We start from the raw sequence: 18,027 nt of genomic DNA on the forward strand, positions 1-18,027 counted from the left end.
GACTGCAGATGGCTTTCTGACAAAACAGCACCTTTATATAAAGCCAATTATATCCTCATGAAAGAGCCTGAAAAATATCACCCCTCTTTCCAGTCCTCAGGGAGAAAATCTGTCAGACAAAAGCTGCTTTTCCATCAAGTCATTCAGGCATTTCCTTGGCAGTGCAGCAGGCCCAGCAGCACTGACAAACAGGACTGCTGAGGACTGAGAAAAGCTTCATGCACCTAGTGCATTTCTCTGTTTTTAACCAAATATCTGGACCAAGAGCAGTCAGGAAGCCCACAGTAAGCAAGCTCACATCCTGGCTACAGTAAGTGGATTGTTGGGACAGATGATCCCATTCCCCATGCACCCTCCATCCTACCCAGAGACATACACTGCCTCCCTCACTCTCTGGGACCATGGCAGTGATCCACAAGCCCAGGTCAAGCTCTTACCTGCATACTAGACATCTTCAGGTTTTACAGGTCTTAAGTAAGAGCTGTGCAAGAGTATTCAACTCTTGTGTTGCTTGAAGTCTGTAAAAAGCTGATCCAAGTCTTGTTCTTCTGGAGAAAGTTTTATAAACTCAGAAACTTGTCAGAACTCAGGCACTCCAGTTCATCTTGGGAACTATGGGCAACCACACATTGATATTTTATCTCAATTCTGAGAAGACACTAAGTAAATTTCCTGAAGAAATAACTTTTAAAAATACAGATTCTGTCCACTGGCCTTGCTGCCTTCCTAACTTATTCTCTACTTTAATTTGTTGAGGATGTGTGTCCAGTGCCAGTATTGTCTGCTACCAAATATGCTTGGTGTTGCCAGTGATGATGTGCCTACCAGAAGTGAAGAGCATACTGGAGCTGCCAAGCGAAAGAGAATATGCATGCAGTAAATGGTCACCAAAGGCCCAGGAATGGAAACGTAGACATCCCTGTTAGGCAGCTCTTAATGAATATGCACAAAATCAAAAACAGGAGCAACTCCTTAGTCAGTAGAGGACACCAATCCCCAGGTGACCATTGGCTGCATTTGCATCCAGATCTAGACTGAAGGGAAGTACCTAAGGAAGGGCACAGTTTGGCAGAGGAAGAAACCAGAGCTTTGGATGTCACCAAGAGTGTCATCAACACCTGGGATACAGTGCAGCAATTCAAATCCAAAAGTGCAAAGCAGCATTGTTTTGTTTCTTAAATTTATTTTTTTAACCTACCAAGACCTGAAGGTCTTAAACCTTTCTCAGACTCCTCTCAGCTTTGCTGTAAAGCCTGCCTGGTGTTGGGGGATCCAACTGAATTAGCATGACTCCACTACGCAATGGGAGTCTGTGTATATAACTGTGATTTGGTAGCATGCAGCCCAGCACACGCCTGGTGAGCAGGGAAACAACATTCACCTTGTGAGGTATGAAGGCAGTACCAGAGCAAGTGAGCCATCCTGCAGGCACCAACTCTGGGCAGACACCAAAACGTTACAGCTGCTGTTTATCTAAGGACGTTGTTCTTCCGTTAGTCCCCTGATTAACTGGTAAGTGCAAGAACAGACAGTTTCTTTCAAAAGACCTCAAATGACTTGCTTAGGAAACTCCAGATCGTAAATTCAGTTAGAACAGCAACCAACTTCCTCCAGGCAGGGTAAGTGGAAGGTAAGTTACAGCATGGAGGGTACTTCTGGCAGCACTAGCTACCAAGATTAGAATCACAGAATCATAAATTATCCCAAGTTGGAAGGGACCCACCAGGATCATTGAGTCCAACTCCTAGCTCCACGCAAAACTACATGAAAATTAAACCATATGTCTGAGAGCCTTGTGCAAGCACTTCTGGACCTCCAGCAGCTTTGGTGCCATGACCGCTTCCGTGGGGAGCCTGTTCCAGTGCCTGACAAGTCTCCTGGTGAAGAGCCTTTTCCCGACAGCTCCTGTCTGAGCCTGCCCTGAGGCAGCTTCCTGCTGTTCCCTCAGGTCCTCTCACTGGGCACCAGAGAGAAGAGATCAGTGCCTGCCCCTCTGCTCCCCCTGGTGAGGAAGATGTAGGCCGCCATGTGGTCACCCCTGTGCCTTCTCTTCTTTAAGTTGAACAAACCAAGCCACATTAACTGCTCCTCCTATGCCGTGCCCTTTCACCATCTGTGTTGCCCTCCTCTGTAAACTCTGTAACACAATTATACCCTTTGTAGCCCTATAGGTGGTGTTACAACTGTCAGGGGAGGAAAACTCCAAGGCAGAGGAGACATGGGGTCTGACATGCTTTCAGGACTCAAAAGAGACCCAGCAGGCCTTGATACTAGGTTGCTGAGGACCATCATCACTTATGTCTGCTTCAGATATTCTAAGAAAACCTTGCAAGCATTCATAGCTAAAGCAACTTTATGACTGTGTCCATCAAGTAAGATAGTGGTACACTGTCAAATCAAACATACCACACTCCCACCCCCCAAATAAGCAACAATGAATCTTTTGCTTTTTTAAGGAAAATGTATTTTTGTGAAAATAGACTTTATTATAATAAAATTTGATATTAAATAAAAACATACCTTATCACCAACACTTGTGGACACTGTGCTGGCATAATTCACATACCTCACGTAACTGTCTTTCTCAAAACATGTACCCCATTGAAACATGCAAAGAAAGAAACACTGAAAAGGATAGAAACCATGTCGTACAAAACTCTCCGTGGCTTAGGAAGGGATGTGTCTTAACTGAAGGAACACATCTCATATGAAAATAGCTGCAAACTCTCCATCCCCAGCTCTATGCTCCATCCAAGCTCCAACTGAGGAGCAGCCCACTGAAACAGCCAATTTAAAACTGTGAAAGAGGCGGACAAAATAAATAAATAAATAAATAAATAAATAAATAAATAAATAAGGCGGAGTCCCCAGCCAGTGTGTGGTCAAGGTGAACCAGCCAAGAGCAGCTTACAGCAGCCCACGCTACAAGCTGAAGTATCGACCCCCTTCTGGGTATCGCTCCTTCCTCCACGGGAATCATAGAATCATTAAGGTTGGAAAAGAATCCTCACGCTGAAACATGACTGAGGCAGTGTGGGATGCTCCTAGGCACAGCTGCATATTTACAGTACAAATAACTCACTTTTCAGCCCAGAGACAGCAAAGAGGGTTCACAGCAACAGAAGAGTGCAATTTTTCTTTGCAGGAAGTGAAGGACTTGACACAACCTCCTTTGGACCAGAGAAATACCAAGGGGTGTAGTACAAGGGAGCTCTTCCTAAGGGGCTGGGGCTTTGCTGGGAAAAGCCATTTAGCTAACTTACAGTCAGAATATATTCTTAAAATTAAAATATTTACAGGGAACTGGTGCATTGAGGGCTGCATGGAGCAGGACACACTAATGTGGAGTTAGCTGTATCCTAGAGCTGAGGCCTCACACACCTCAGTGCTGTGACACTGTTCAGAGTCACTGCCAGTGGGCTCTCATCAGAGACCACAGCTCACAGACCCACTGAAGAGTTTTCTCTATTCAATATACACTTTTCCCCTATGAAAATACTCTAATCAGCTTATTGCAGAGGGCTTCTCCTGAATTTTCAGTGCCTGTGTGGACTGCACAGGCAGCCTACACCTAACAGTAAATCCTTTATTAGTTTTTCTTACTGGACCCAAGTTTTTTGAAGAGCTTTTTTCCTTTGAAGAAGAAGCCTCTCTTCTTTTTACTCTGACCAGGTAAATCACTGCATTTGAGAATGGCCAGCGATGCCTGCTCTGGACACTGCTCGCCTGTGGCAAGGCAGGAAGGTGGTTCAGTAGGAGGAGTTGGTGAGAAGTCGCTTTGATCAACAGACCCATCTGGATTTAACTGAGCAGGAAAAGAGAAAGAAAAGAAAAAAAAAGAAAAAGTAGAAGTTAGACTTGAAGAAGGACACGATGCCAACACAAACCTCAGCCAGAGAACCCTGTCTTCTCCCCACCAGTCTGTCCCACAACCTGTAAGGCTCAGCTCCTTTGTGCAGCTGCAGAATCAGTTAGGAAGTTTCCAGTAAAGTGTTTTATACCCCCAACACACTGCCTGACCTCAGACATTCCAAAATACGTTAACTTTGGACTTTAACTTTGGGCAATATCAGAAATGCCTCCACTGAGGACCTCTTGAAAGATGCTGCTTCACAGCTGAAGAAACTATGTTAAGCACCTTCTCAGTGCAAGGATAGAAAGGTAATGATGCATCCCATTATGCCTGCTGGCTGCTTGCGGCCAGGGGAGACTGGTGGGCTCCCGGCACACTCTGGGATAGGCCATTAAGAAAAACACCCCAGTAAGAACAAGGGCTGTGCAAGACCTCAGAAGTTCAAGTAGGCTGGCTAAGCTGGGAGGCTTCTGTAACAGTGACTGTGCTCTGTCAGGGTCAGAAATTTAGACCCTTGCAAGGCTGCTCCGCATCCATCAAATCTAATTACAGGAGGGGCAGAAAGCATGTCTGATTCTCTCCAATGGTTCCAACAATGGAAAAAAAAAACAAGAACGTGGTGATGGAGCAGGACACAGGGAAGTCTTGAATCACGTGGCACAAAGCAATTGATGTGTTCTTAAGCAACCTGAGTATTTCAGAATATTAACTAGGATCTACAGCTCCAAATGATTCACTGTATGCTGCTCCTTTTGGAAATCACAAAGTGCCCTGGTTCTGGGTTCAGCTTTCTCTTCAGAACATGCTGATGTAAGGTCAGTTTCTGGCAGAAGACTTCTGCTTTACACAATCTCCTCTTCCTCGGTGTATGGATTGTGACCACTTCTGCTCTGGCATAGCACACTTTCCCAAGAAGTTGCCAAGTTCACCAGGGAAGTGGTTCTGGGTTGCTGAAGCCTAGGAGAGCCCTTGTCCCACTGCCTTCTCTTCCACACAGCTTTCATGTGCCTGACAGAGAACTAGTTTTCTAGACTCCCTGCTGTATATCCTACCTTGGCAGTCCCCAGAACCCATGACATGTGCTAGAGCTGTGCCAAGGAAGAGCCCCCTTGGCAGGTTGAAACATTGGCTCTGCTTGGGTCCCACTAAGTCGGGGAGAGTTGAGTGCATACTCATTAAGGATCGATCTGTAAGCAGCCACAGCTCCATCAGGGAAACTGAGTTAGTAACAAAGGCAGAAGGATGCCCCACCCAGGGAGGAAGCATTGCTGAAGAGCAAAGATGAGTCCTGCAGATGAAATGTATCAGAACCACAGCAGCAGCTGCTTGTAGCTCACTGGCAGGAGTAGATGTGCTCTGGTCCCATAGTGCTCCTGGTGAACACTGCTGAATGAAGCAGATGCACAGACATACCATCACTGCCATAGCTATAGGACTTTATGTGCTGTCGGTTCGCTTATTTAAAGTTTCCTAAGGTTACAAGCAAATGCAGCCCCACTCTATCACCCCATGGCTGTTTCAGCAGCCCACCAACTCCGTGATGAAGAACATGAAAAGTAGCTGTGATTTCTGCTCCTCCTGTAGAACAATATGCTGCTGTGAAACAACCTTCCATGTGAAGTTCACACCTTGGTCTGTCTGGCTTAGCAGAACCAGAAGATGTGGGAGCAATGTAAAGGTCCCTGCACAGCCAGGGCAGCAAAGGCTTGGAGCCCATGCACTGCTGGATAACATTTTTCAGGCAAAGGTGAAACAGTTTTAGGGCAGATCTGAAGTGGCCCAACAAACCTGATGCACTTTCTCCTGCTGAGCTAGGCATGAAAAACTGCACACAAAATGAGCGGCAGGTATCCAGATCAATTAATGAATGACACAGTTATTTACTGTAATAAGGATAGCACAGTATCAATATAATTATCAAACATCAAACAGTTAAAAGGAAATGACTAGCAGTTTCCAGCCTTTGTGGCTGCAAGTCCTTCTTATTTCCAGCTATGGTACATGATGCCCATGCAGATTTTTATACACAGAGGCACTCACACACAAGTATGTGCAGATATTCTCACAGGTCTTTGTATGGCAGAAAAACAACAGAACCAGTTCACAGATTCATCTGGTCAGAGACAGGTAACACGAAAAACAAGGGATTCTTCTCTAAGAGAAACTTAAAGGAAAAACTGCTCTGGCAAGCTGTGGATGCCCCATCCCTGGAAGTGTTCAAGGCCAGGTTGGATGGGGTTTTAAGCAACCTGATCTAGTGGGAGGTGTGCCTGACCAGAACAGGGGGGTTAGAATTAGATGATCTTTAAAGTCCCTTCCAACCCAAACCATTCTGTGATTCTGTGAAGATCCTGATAAAGCTATTGGGGTTGATAAACAGAAGAGTCACGTTAGTTTTCAGGAGACACTTTTCAATGCTCTCTCTGGTATTATTGATTTGTATAACTTCTGGAAAACAATGTTTGAAAGGAAGAAAAACCACAGATCTCCTCCCACTGCCACCCAAAACCAGGGGTCTCACCCCCCAACCCCAAAATTGTCAGACAGAACAATTATCCAGACTAGGTTGGTTTTAGGGACTAAGTGTTGCTACTTTCTTAAGTTGATGGTGTATGGGGGCATTTCAAGAAATGAAAAAAAAACACAGACTGAACATGGGTGCTCAGCCTGAGCAGGATTTCTGCAACGGCTACATGAGGTTCTTGTTGCTGAGGTGCTTGAACAGTGGTAGAATGGCAAGGCTGAATTTCAAAGCAGGTCTTTTCTAAACCTGAATATCCAGTACTACTACAGTCCCGTCATGGTCCCCAAAACCACCAGATAATTGTTCCAAACTGTACTTCATGTGCAGAACGTGGCTTCTCTTTAATACAGAACTAACTTGGCAGGTAAAGATCTGCCACCAGAGGGTTTGAAGCTGGACTTGATAGCAGAGCCCCAAACCAGCCTGTCAAACTACAAGCAAGAACAGGAGTAAATTGCAAGTGCAGGACCCTTTAACAGGCTAAGCTGGGTGGGAAATTGAAGAGATCTTCTCACACAAACTTACATGGTTGCTCTCTCTCTATGTATCATTCATATCTATCACTGGACTCTTCTCTTCCTCATTCTCTGAAGAAAAGAACCACCATGGCAGAAATAAATACATGAAATCAATTAGAATTGAATACTTTCTGAAGTTGCTTTACAAACGGTCTTTGACAAAAACTGCATATTAGTGAGGCAAAAATATTCATTCAATAGCCGCAGCATTAAGGTAAACTGCTCATAGCTGGTGAACATGAGTGCTTCAGCGCCCTAGCTTGTGATCATAACTTCTTGGACACTCCTCTTTGTACTGCATTTTTTGTTGCTCAGTCTAATACCAAAATGACGTTACTTTGAAAGTCAAACTGCTTTACCTTTTTCAGATGCCAGCATTTTAAGATTTACTCAAAAATAATTCTAATAATTCACCTTCCCCAGTTCAGTTTGGAAAGTTAATTGTCCTTACCCTCAGGCCTTTGGCATAGCATCAAGGAGAAGGGAAATGGGAAGAACACACATAGTGAAAATTTTAAATCCAAGAAGTTACAGGCAATTTTAAAATCATTCGTGGTCATGCTGGAGAAGCTTCTGTTAAAACTGGAACTAGCTTTAATACAATCCAAAGCTCTGATGTTAATACCATGGTGAGTATGCATGCTTGCTGATGTCTCAAGACGAAACTGGCAAATTTGTTGGGAGACTTTTGCTATGTTGTGTCCCAGAACATTCAAACAATACTTCTCTAGAGGCTGCCATGCATCTTCTGTCTTTGGTGATTTTTTGCATAAGCCCTGTCCTCCCACCCCATCTCATCTCAAACAGGAGCAGCTGTATGTGTTCTGCCTACATATACATGCCAAAAACACACTTAACTAGCATGTTCATAAACTCTGCAGAATGAATATGACAGAGTTTGGAAAGCCTCATGCTTGGCTGTATCACTCAGTTTATGACAGCTCGGGGATGGCCCTTAAAATATGTGTTTTCTATAGGAGAACATGTTTCTTCTTGCCTTACCCATCAAGTGTTTTGCTCATAGGTCAGGATGCTGTAATTGATGACACAGCCAAAAACTCAGTGGGTCAGGTCTCTTCTCAGGACTCGCTAAACATAACTAAATGCAGTTATCTAGTACAAGCTTCATTATGAGCAGGATAAATATACTGTTTTACATGGGGGCAAACATTCCCTTCGTATTTGGAAGCTGTTTAGATGGAGCTGGACTGCAAAGCACAAGCAGGACTACACATAATTAAGATTGTTAAGCCAGAATCACCAAGGACAGGTGTGCTGGTGAAGCAGGGAGGCAGCAGGACAGGAAACTATCTGCCACCACATCTATGTTATAACAGACAACAGAAAGTCATGCTTGCATAGTTAATGCAGACTCCCAATGATACAAAATTGGCTTAAGCATCAAGAACTGAATTTTCCAAGTTCCCAGACTTCACAAGGAACAGCGGCTCATGGATTGGCCAAGTGACAAAGCTACCAAATGTATCCTGGCCTAAGGCAACAGCTTCCCGCTCTGCAAACCCCAAGTCTGATCAAATGCAATGAAAAGCTCTGTTGCATCTCTGGCATAGAAACACAAATAAACTGAAGGCCAGGCAAGCCTGAAACAGGTCTATATTAGGAGGGTTTATCATGTTCGAGAGGTATTCCTGTTTAAAAAAGGTGTCATGAATCACAAAAAAAAAATTACAGCTTTGAGCATCCAAGGATATATGGGCCAATCTGCTGTGTCCAGGTGAACAGTCAACTCCTGCTGAACCCAGCCACAATGGAAAGGGGAGAGAGGAGAGGAGCAGCAGCAAACTGTAAAGCATCAAGGAGAAGCAGCTTGTGCTCCCTGCTCAGCAGGGGATCAGATGGATTTATTGTGTATGTCACTCTGTTTATCAGCCTTGTTGGTCTCTCTTACCTCTATTCAATAGAATACCATTTTCAAATGGCAGCTCTCTGAACCCTGAAGGTTCACTGAATTTCCTATTATTTTTTTTTTTTCCCCCACAAATTCTGGGGCCCAGGCTGGGGATGTAATAATGACCCCCCAATACATGAAACAGGCCCTTGCTGATCAATGCCAGAGAGGACGTCAGGTCCACAATAAGCTGTACTATGAATTCAACCTGCTATAATTGTACTGGTCTCCTTTGGCACTTTCTGTTCTCATAGATGGATAATTTTTGAAGAGTCAATTGTTCTGATAGGGGAACTGGAGAATGAAATCCACTCTGAATATTTGTTTCTAACCAGAAAGTTAGATCTGTGTAACCTCATAGCTGCTAAACCCTGGTAGTAACAGCTCATTAATTTCTCTGATTGCTCAGCAAGGACCAGCCTTTGTTGGCTGAGATCAAAGTAACTGAGTATCCAAAACAGGCAAACATAAGGGTCCAAAACCACTTCTGGGTTTAGAAGATGATCCAGCCAACTACCCTCAAATCTTATTTCTGAGGCTGTCCTTCCACTTTCCCTCATAAGACGACATTGAGACTGTGGGACAAACATTACACCAACAAAGCTTCAAATGCCTGGAAGCAAAAGAGGGGGCTGTAGGTAGAGCTTGTGGAAGTCCAGGCAGCATTTGAAAGGTAAGTGGGAAGTGAGTAAAGGCAGAGCAGGGAATGAAAAATAAGACAAATGACACTGCAGAGAGATGGAAAGTGAGGGTGACACCAGTGAAGAGTTTGACAGAGGAGGATTTAGGACCGCATACATCCTTAAGGATTGCCTCAAAGCCAATCTAGGCCTGCTCTTCCACACTTTTAAGGGCCTGTATAATAACCTCTCCGTGAAGAACTGAAGGTTGAGGAATAAGTACATTTGAACTGGGACGAGGCTGTGTCACTCCCTGCCTCCCACTGTCTAGAATGCCACAGCACAGGCAGTGACCAGAGAGGTGTCACACTTTTGGCCTTGCTTTCTGAGGACTGACTGAATCTGGCAGATGACCCCAATGTCCTGCTTAAGCATTTGCTTGAAAAGTATCAGAAACATAATGCAAGGGGGATAGCCCAACCTTTGAACCCCTTGCATCTGTGGGTTGCTCCCATAGCCTTAGCCTGTGGATCCACTCCTCAGATCTGTTTGATCCTTCCCTCTATGTTTTTTTGGTTGTTTGTTTGTTTTGTTTTGTTTTCCTGAATACTCCTTGGACAGATTTAAGATACATCTAACTTGGGATGGGTGGAAAAGCATTGGTGCTTAGGTGTCAATAACTCCAGAACTCCTTGGCATGGATATGAGCAAATATGAGGAATTTCATGTGTCTGGGGATCTGGCTGAACTGCTTTGCTTGCAGCAGGATTTCACCACTGACCTTTGTGTGCATCTGAAGAACCTGCTGGTGGGACCTGTGATGTTCTTTGCTCACATGACAATAACAAGCATGAGGTCCCAGAAAATGTTCTTGCTTTGTGTCTCATTTTGTACTATACTGTCTTTAAGAAGAGCTCCTGGTGCTCCCTTCTAAACTTCTGGGCTCCCATGGGATGAATCAAGCTACATGCAATAATTTAAACCACTCCATCAGATGCTGCATGCTGTGCAACACCCACTCTCCAACCATGTCACAGCTTGGATGTCTGTACTATGCAGAGTCTCACAATCTTACCTGGCTCTCAGAACTCAGTGGGAAAGCATCTTTATCTTTTGAATGAAGTTCCTCAACCATGCCTCCATCTGAAGTTACAGCTTCCAAGAAGTTTGATGGGACAAGCCCTCTCTGTTGGTTCAGCTCTCCCTGAAAGATCAACGTTTAGTTCCCGTATCAGGTTTCCTGGCTGATGGAAAAATAAATAGAGGTGCAGCCCTATTCCAGGAAGGCTATGCTATGGCCTGAGAGAAGCCCAGGAACACATTCATGTTGGAAGCATCCTCAGTAAGTTTCACAACTCACATTCTTGCTTAGTTGTGGAACAATTCAAAATGCAAAAACACATGAGTGTAAAGGAAGAAAAGATGATGGCAAGCTATGACAAATGTATTCCAGCAGCATGGACAGACACCTCTAAGTTGTAGACTATGAAGACTATTTGCACTTTACAAACTCAAAAAAAATCTACTAATAACCTGGAAGAAACTGGAACATGATTGTGCCACGGGATTCCTAAAGGTCTTTCATTTGTTCTGGTATTTAATTTTTTAAAGAATGAAGTACTGCTAGTACAATGCCCTGTAGGCCTTTTCTCTGTGCTCACTGACATCTGGAGCTGCAAACCAAGCTTGGCTGTCTTTCCAAAAATTTGTCTCTATTTCAACAAGAGGTAGCTGGGTGAGACAAAACAACCCCAGCAATGTTGTCTGACCAACACCATGAAGGAAGTCAAACAAAACATTCCTAACAATGCCTCCAGACTTCATCTAGTGGTGCACCTCAACTTTGATGTATGAATGCATGCTGTTTTCTGTGCAGGAAACGAGGGATGATCCAAGGGCTAAGAAACATGTCTAACACACAGCTTGCTGGCAGGCACGGTCCCCAGCTATCCACACTAAATTAAACAGATATCAATGTTTGTTGAAGTTGGTTTGTTGATGTGTTGCAGGATGGGGATCAGCATAGGTTTTGTTCTTATATTTTAGCCTCCTGTTGCAGGATGGGGATCAGCATAGGTTTTGTTCTTATATTTTAGCCTCCTGTCCTGGTTAAGACCATGTGTCAGAGTCCTTGGCAACAAATCAGCTTGTAGCAGATGCTGATGCAACTAATGTATGTGCAGTAAACGCATCTTAGGCTTTGGGAAACCTGCAGTCAATTTAGTCCAAGAAAGAAAATCAGAATCATTTGGAATATTAGGCTTAGAGGAGAACATGGACTGCAAGAAACAATCTGCTTATTCTAAGGAGGCATGTGTTCATGTGTTCCAGCAGCAGAAAATTTTGTCCCCTAATTTTTGCTCTCCTGCCACTAGATTGAATCCAAGGATTTCAGATGTAGCCAAAGGACCCAGCCAACCCCAATACTTACGTAATAGAATCCATCATCATCCATGGACCCAAACACAGTGATAATGTCCCCTGCGCTGAAAGTCAGTTCAGCCTGCAATGAACAAAAGGAAACAATGGTCACAGGAGGAGCACTGCCCGGAATTTCTCAACAAGGTTGCCCTGGGCTGCTTGCACAATCTCACCATGAGTGAGGGAGGCCATTGTGATAAGACTTGCAGGAACAGAATGCAGAACAACCAACCTTGGAAACTGTAGAATTCCTTGTTGAGTAAGCATTTCATGAAGTATGATAAGAGCAAAATTTGTCTCGTAAACCAATTTTAATAGAACTTCAAAATGGTACGTACTACCTGTTATAGAAAGGGGTGCCAAGAACAAACTAAACAAGCACCAGAAATGCCTTTTTTTTTTTTCCTTTTAATATAAACACTAAATCCCCCTTTACCTCGGATGACTGTTCTGTATGCAATGCTCAGGGTACTCCTTGGAGCACAAGACCAAGGCCAAGGATATAGGCATTCTCTTCTAATGGAAGGAATCCCCCCAGTTACAGTGAAACATTTGCTCTAAGATAGGAGAAGTGGAGTCTTTCAACAGGCTGCATAATGGGCAAGACCCACTGAAGACATGTCTTTACATGCAATTCCCAGACCAATGGAAGCATTGGCTCGAAGAGACCTACTTCTGATACATTTACTTTATTTAGTTCCCAGTACTCGATTTCTCTCCTGAGGCTGCAGGTTCCTACTGATGGCAGTGAATGACTTTGTCCTAGCAGAAAGCAACTTCTAGGGAACTTCACTCACAGACACAGAGAACTGCACAGCTGATCCTATTAGGTGTTGCTGCAGGTTCAAAAACACCAAATGCAGCTTTACAGCACATCAAGTGACCAAATTTCCTGTGAGTTAGAATGGGGAACACCTCTAATAATGCAGTGTCAACAGCACCTTGTTGATGAGAGCTCAAAAAAATTCTTCGGTCAGATGTGTGAATACCTACATAGATGCTGGTTGATGCATGTTTTTATTGTATCTCTCCTAAAATAATCCATTAAACCCAAAATACTCTGTCCTCAGAAGCAGGCTCTTTTGTTCATAAAACACACAGATTGGGTGTCAAGCATTACCTGTATTGTGCCACCTCTTGGCCATACATTCTTTTTACTAATCATGGGGTTAGTATTCAGATTCTTTCCATGTATATGTTTGCTCAGAGTAGACTGATGCTGCTACAGAGGAACAGAAACAGAGCATGTTCTAATTCAGAAAGTCTTTTTTGCTGGAAGGATTTTGTTTTACAATCTTTCCATCAGAAACAAATTTATCCACAAAATCACTGTTTGGATTATATGTAGAGACTGCTTGAAAAGCCGAGCGTAGAGGACTGGTCCATTAAATTGGAATTAAGTGTTCTTGCTTGAACAAAGACCTACACAGGTAGCTAACACAAAAGACATGCTCCATAAAGACACGTTCACCATAAGTATCAGAAATCAATTCTGACCCTTAATCGGGTATTTCCATTTACCACAGGATGCCCTGTACAGGTGCTAGCAGCAGGGGCTGTTTAGTCCTGTCTAAACACTTACAGGATGCTACAAGGCCATGAGATGCTCTAATAGCTTCACAGAGACAAATACTGAAAATGATTAGGGGTATGTTGCTTCATACTCTTCACAGAATAATAACTGACCACTGTTATTAGGGAATGCATGAGAGAACTTATTGGCAAACTTTATATTTTATGACTTCAGCCAAACAGTTATAGTCATTATTTTGCCATGCTATAATCATCTTAGTTTTTACCAAAGTCTTAAGTGTCTCAGGACAAAAGAAAAAAAGAGTGGAAAAAGAAAGGTATCAGAGGACTGAGCAGCTGCTGGTTACCTCTGCATCTGCATTTGGAGAGCTCTCCTTAGGATTATAGTCAAAGACAGCCATCATACTTCGAGGAGTAAGTAGTTCAGCTTCAAAGTCCTGATGCTTCTGTCCTGGAGGACAAAAACATAACAAAACATGCTGAGCTGGAAGCCAAAGGACAAAATACCAAGTCACAGCAGCTATTCACTCTTCTTGGGAGTAAACTGAATAAAATGAATACAAGAGGGAAACTGAATGAGCAAGAGATCTTAGAGGACCCCGAGATATCTGATAAAGCAGATTTCTGATCTCCTGCATTAACTCACAGAACCAGTGACATCTCTCACTTGCAGTATCCTGGTATCCTGCCTATATATACAGGAATTTTAATTTATTTATTATTTTTTTTTTAATATACTAACAGACACAAACACACAAGACAGCAGTCTCTTTACAGTGTCTCAAATGGATATTTCTCTTTTCTCCATGTAAAAATTATCCTGAGGAATAAATAAGTGCCAAGGAAACAGCAAGACCCTAAACAACATCAACAGGCAGTCTAGCCACACCAGCACAAAGCTCAGCACAAAGGGAAGGGCACGCAACACCCTGCATTTTTACAACCACCTACCTGCTCAGCCCCATTAAAGACCTGCTCTGACTCTACAAAAGCAAAGCTTGACACTACAGAAAACACAAATTGTCCAGTCCTTCATCTTACAGATCTGATCCATTGTATGGGTCAGCAGGGTGTTTGCAGGCTTGAACTCTCTTGACATCAATAAATCACAGAGCACCTAAGCATAGAGAGAACTCCTTCACGGGACCTTGGATTTTAAGGATTGCAGCATCAGATGAATAAGAGATTACCCTGCCCTTGCAAAGCAAAACCATGTGTGCCCTTCTCCTCCAAACACTCCCTTGTTTAGTCAAAGGCCACTGCAGTCACTAATAAATTAAAGAACTACAACTCTTCTTTTCTGAGAATGACCATTCTCTTACAGTGCTCTGAATGATGACTACAGCTACAGGACAAGAAGCAACGGGCACAAACTGAAATGCAGGAAGTTCTGGCTGAATATGAGGAAACATTTCTTTGCTGTTAGGGTGACAGAGCACTGGAACAGGTTGCCCAGAGAGGTTGTGGAGTCTCCATTTTGGAGATAGTCAAAACCTGCCTGGATGCAACCCTGTGCAACGAGTGCTAGGTGACCCTGCTTGGCAGAGGGGTTGGACTAGGTAGACTCCAGAGGTCCCTTCCAAACTCAACCATTCTGTGATACAGGATGTTGGATTGGCCCATGACCACAAAACTAGTGTCTGTATTATGATCATGCCAATGTAACATTCCCCTTCTTACAGTAAGAAAGAACAATTCTTACCTGTTTGAGACTTGTACTTCTCCTGTTTATCCAGTTCTGCTGGGGGGAAAAAACATCTTATCAATGGATATTCATCTTTCAACAGTGTCCACACCACATAACTGACAAACAACAATCAAAAGAACAAACGCCACAGCAGCAAAAAAACAGAAGCAAACTCTTCATGCAACTCAAAGTCTAAGCCAGTAACCATGACTCAAGGATGTAATAGGACGCAGAGGTCAAGCTCCAAAACTATAAAAGACATTACTGTTGTTAAAAAAACTTAACATCAGCAGGGATGGAATCTCTTTCCACTTCCTAGCAGTCGTACAAACATCTGAGGGTCCTGTAAGCAAGCAGTAAAAATTCAATGCAGTCTGTAATCCTATTGCAAAAAACAAAGAGGAAGCAGTGGGTGACACAGACCTTTCTTGGAGCGTCTGGGTTTTGGAGGAGGGACGGTTTGGCGGCGTGGAGGTGGAGAAAATGTGCCATTTCCTTAATAAAAACCCAAAAAAAAAGCAAATAAATAGACAAGAGAAACAGACAGTGAATGGAAAGTGAAAAGCATCTTGAAGAGTGAACAGGCAACAGAGTGGCATGACATGCTTCCCCTGGGAAGCAGACACTGTGATTTCTGTGCACAAGGCCCCAATCTCTATTTATTGCATGTGGACTCAGACGAGGCATGATCCACATCCTAGATATATACAGAATTCCACATTGTATTTTTGCCCTTAATTGACGCCACAGTACACATCCGACAAACTTTGCCACTTAGCTGCATTTTATCTTTCAGAAGCAGCACCACAAAGATAAAATAAAGCCTTTGTACCATTAATACCTGAAAAATGCCAGGTGAAGTGAATCCCATCAGCTCAAGTGGGAAGGGATCTTGGGATGTCTCTTGTTAAAACTTCTGAACAAAACAGGGTCAATACTGGATTTGGACCAGGCTGCTCAAGGCTTTGCCTCACTGGGTCTTGAAAAACTCTTAGGACAGGGATTCCCCCACCTCTTGAGTCCTGTACCAATGCTTATTTATCCTCATAGTGAGAGATCTGTTTCTTTTATTTGGTCAAAACTCTCAACCAATTATTATTTTCCCTTTTCCTTCAGCCATGCAGTACCATGAACTGCCTGGTTGTGCCTGCTTGCTAACCTCTTTTAAGGTGCTAGAGGGCTGCCAGAAGTCATTCTTCACATACCCCAAGCCTTCTCTTCTCCTAGCTAAACAAGCCACAATTCCTCAGCCTCTCATTGTACACAATGTTCAAACACATCCACTGCCCCTGTATGGCTCTTCAATGCTTGAACATGTCCCTTGAAGTTCCAGAAAAGGGAGGATTTCTATAGAAGCCAGCACATACATCCCTAGAGAAGTCCCCAGCTGAGCCTGCCGGAGTACCCAGACCAATCCCTTAGAGGCATTCCCTCAATTACCAGGCTGTAATACCGGTTTACAGCAGCAGGAAAACTGGGGCACTTACAGCCCAGCTGTGTAAGGGAACAAGGTTTACCATCTCTGCACACACCCCCACATATCTTTTTCACTATCCCCACTGGATACTTTCCAAAGTGGATTTGGAAACTTTCAAATCCACTATGTTTCATGCAGTCTCAGAGCTATTAAGGTTTTTATTCTGAGAGGACGCAACAGGGGAGGGAACAGAGAGCCCTGTACATCCAGATAGGTACAAAGCCCACCACAGGCATCAAATCACCTCTGGGTACCAGGGAATAAATTCAAGAGAAACATTATGAATGTTCCAGGGGTGGAAAAAAGCCTCAGTAAAATCTCTGCTCCCCGTAGACATGAGAGGGGCCAACAGACACAAACCTACCAAAAAGCACACAGCCACAAAGTGAAAGCAACTGCCTCCAAGTCCTGTGCTCCTGAGGACTTACCTTCCAGAGACCCACATTTAGCAGTTGGGCATGGTTAGACCCTTAGTCTCAGGGGCTGGACAATAGGTCTCAATGCAGGGGAACAGAAACAAGTCTGATCGCTTCTTTTTCATTTTTCCTTGACTGCCTGTGAGAACAGCTCAGTCCTTTGCCACCCCAAGCACCCAAAAACCCCATACGTGTGCTGTTTCAGCCTGCTGAACCCGTGAGGAAAAGGTGGCTAGCCAAAACGCAAATTTCCTCTCGTTTTAACAAGTGGAAAAGGTCAAAGAATCGTCACTGGTAGCAGACAGTACAAAAACAAGCACGGAATGAGACGGGGGAATAAAAGCCAGACAGGTGGGACACAATGTTGACAGCAGTCTCAGGGCAGCTCACAGCCCTGCAACTGCAGTCTAACCCAGCCCAAGCAGTAATAGCTGCAAATCCCAGGGAAGATTCCTCTCCTCTCTCTGAACATGAGTGGAAAGAAACAGGAAAGCCTCTGCAGTGCGTAAACCACTGAACCATGTACTTCAGGGAGTGAGAAACAGCCCACGGACCAGGGTCTACCCATTGTACACTCTTGCCTGACTGCCTTGCTGTCTCAAACCCTTCCTACCATTCACTATGAGTCTCTGCCCATCTTCCTCCTTTCCCACATTGAAAATTCTGTCACCTAAGAGCCTACAGGCTCATTTACAAACTCACAAAACAAGGGAGAGCACAAAAGTGAAAACTGTGTTCACAAACTTCAGCTGAACTACAAACTTTTGTTCCTCCTCCTCTACTGCGGATCAGCTTCACCAGCTTCTGTGTGGAGTTCAAAAGCACAACACTTCAAGCACTGGACCAACTCAAGCAGCTGCAAATGCAGCTCTGGGCAGTGGTGTCCCGCTCTAGAATCTGGTATGAACCAAGATCTCAGACATCCCTACTTGCCACTGCTGTAGCCACTAAACAAGCATTCAGATCCTGAGGATGAGCCATTCTGGTGGGCTGCATTGGCCACAAAACTTGACAGCACAACTGAGCTTTCTACAGTTCAGCAAGGACACATGAGGGCAATAGCACAACA

The 18,027-nt window shown here is 43.9% G+C and overlaps 1 protein-coding gene across 7 annotated transcripts in view; it reads right to left on the reverse strand.

Moving 5' to 3' along the window:
• Nucleotides 1-2,111: 2,111 nt before the first annotated feature.
• The window catches only part of TSPOAP1 (TSPO associated protein 1), a 69,658-nt gene continuing 53,742 nt past the window's right edge, over nt 2,112-18,027 (reverse strand). For 3 of the 7 annotated variants that reach the window (XM_082776527.1, XM_082776528.1, XM_082776522.1), the window contains 7 exons: nt 15,489-15,560; nt 15,331-15,408; nt 15,081-15,116; nt 13,726-13,829; nt 11,856-11,927; nt 10,500-10,628; nt 2,112-3,805 (listed from right to left, as the gene is read on the reverse strand). In XM_082776527.1, coding sequence (XP_082632653.1) covers nt 3,590-3,805; nt 10,500-10,628; nt 11,856-11,927; nt 13,726-13,829; nt 15,081-15,116; nt 15,331-15,408; nt 15,489-15,560 — 707 coding nt within the window. In that variant the 3' untranslated portion in view covers nt 2,112-3,589. Of the gene's footprint in view, nt 3,806-6,902; nt 6,965-10,499; nt 10,629-11,855; nt 11,928-13,725; nt 13,830-15,080; nt 15,120-15,330; nt 15,409-15,488; nt 15,561-18,027 lie in introns of all 7 variants that reach the window. The other 4 variants (XM_082776526.1, XM_082776524.1, XM_082776523.1 and 1 more) reach the window with 4 other exon arrangements.

Source organism: Aythya marila (assembly GCF_965140915.1).
Source record: "Aythya marila genome assembly, chromosome: 20".
NCBI classification, from domain to species: domain Eukaryota; kingdom Metazoa; phylum Chordata; class Aves; order Anseriformes; family Anatidae; genus Aythya; species Aythya marila.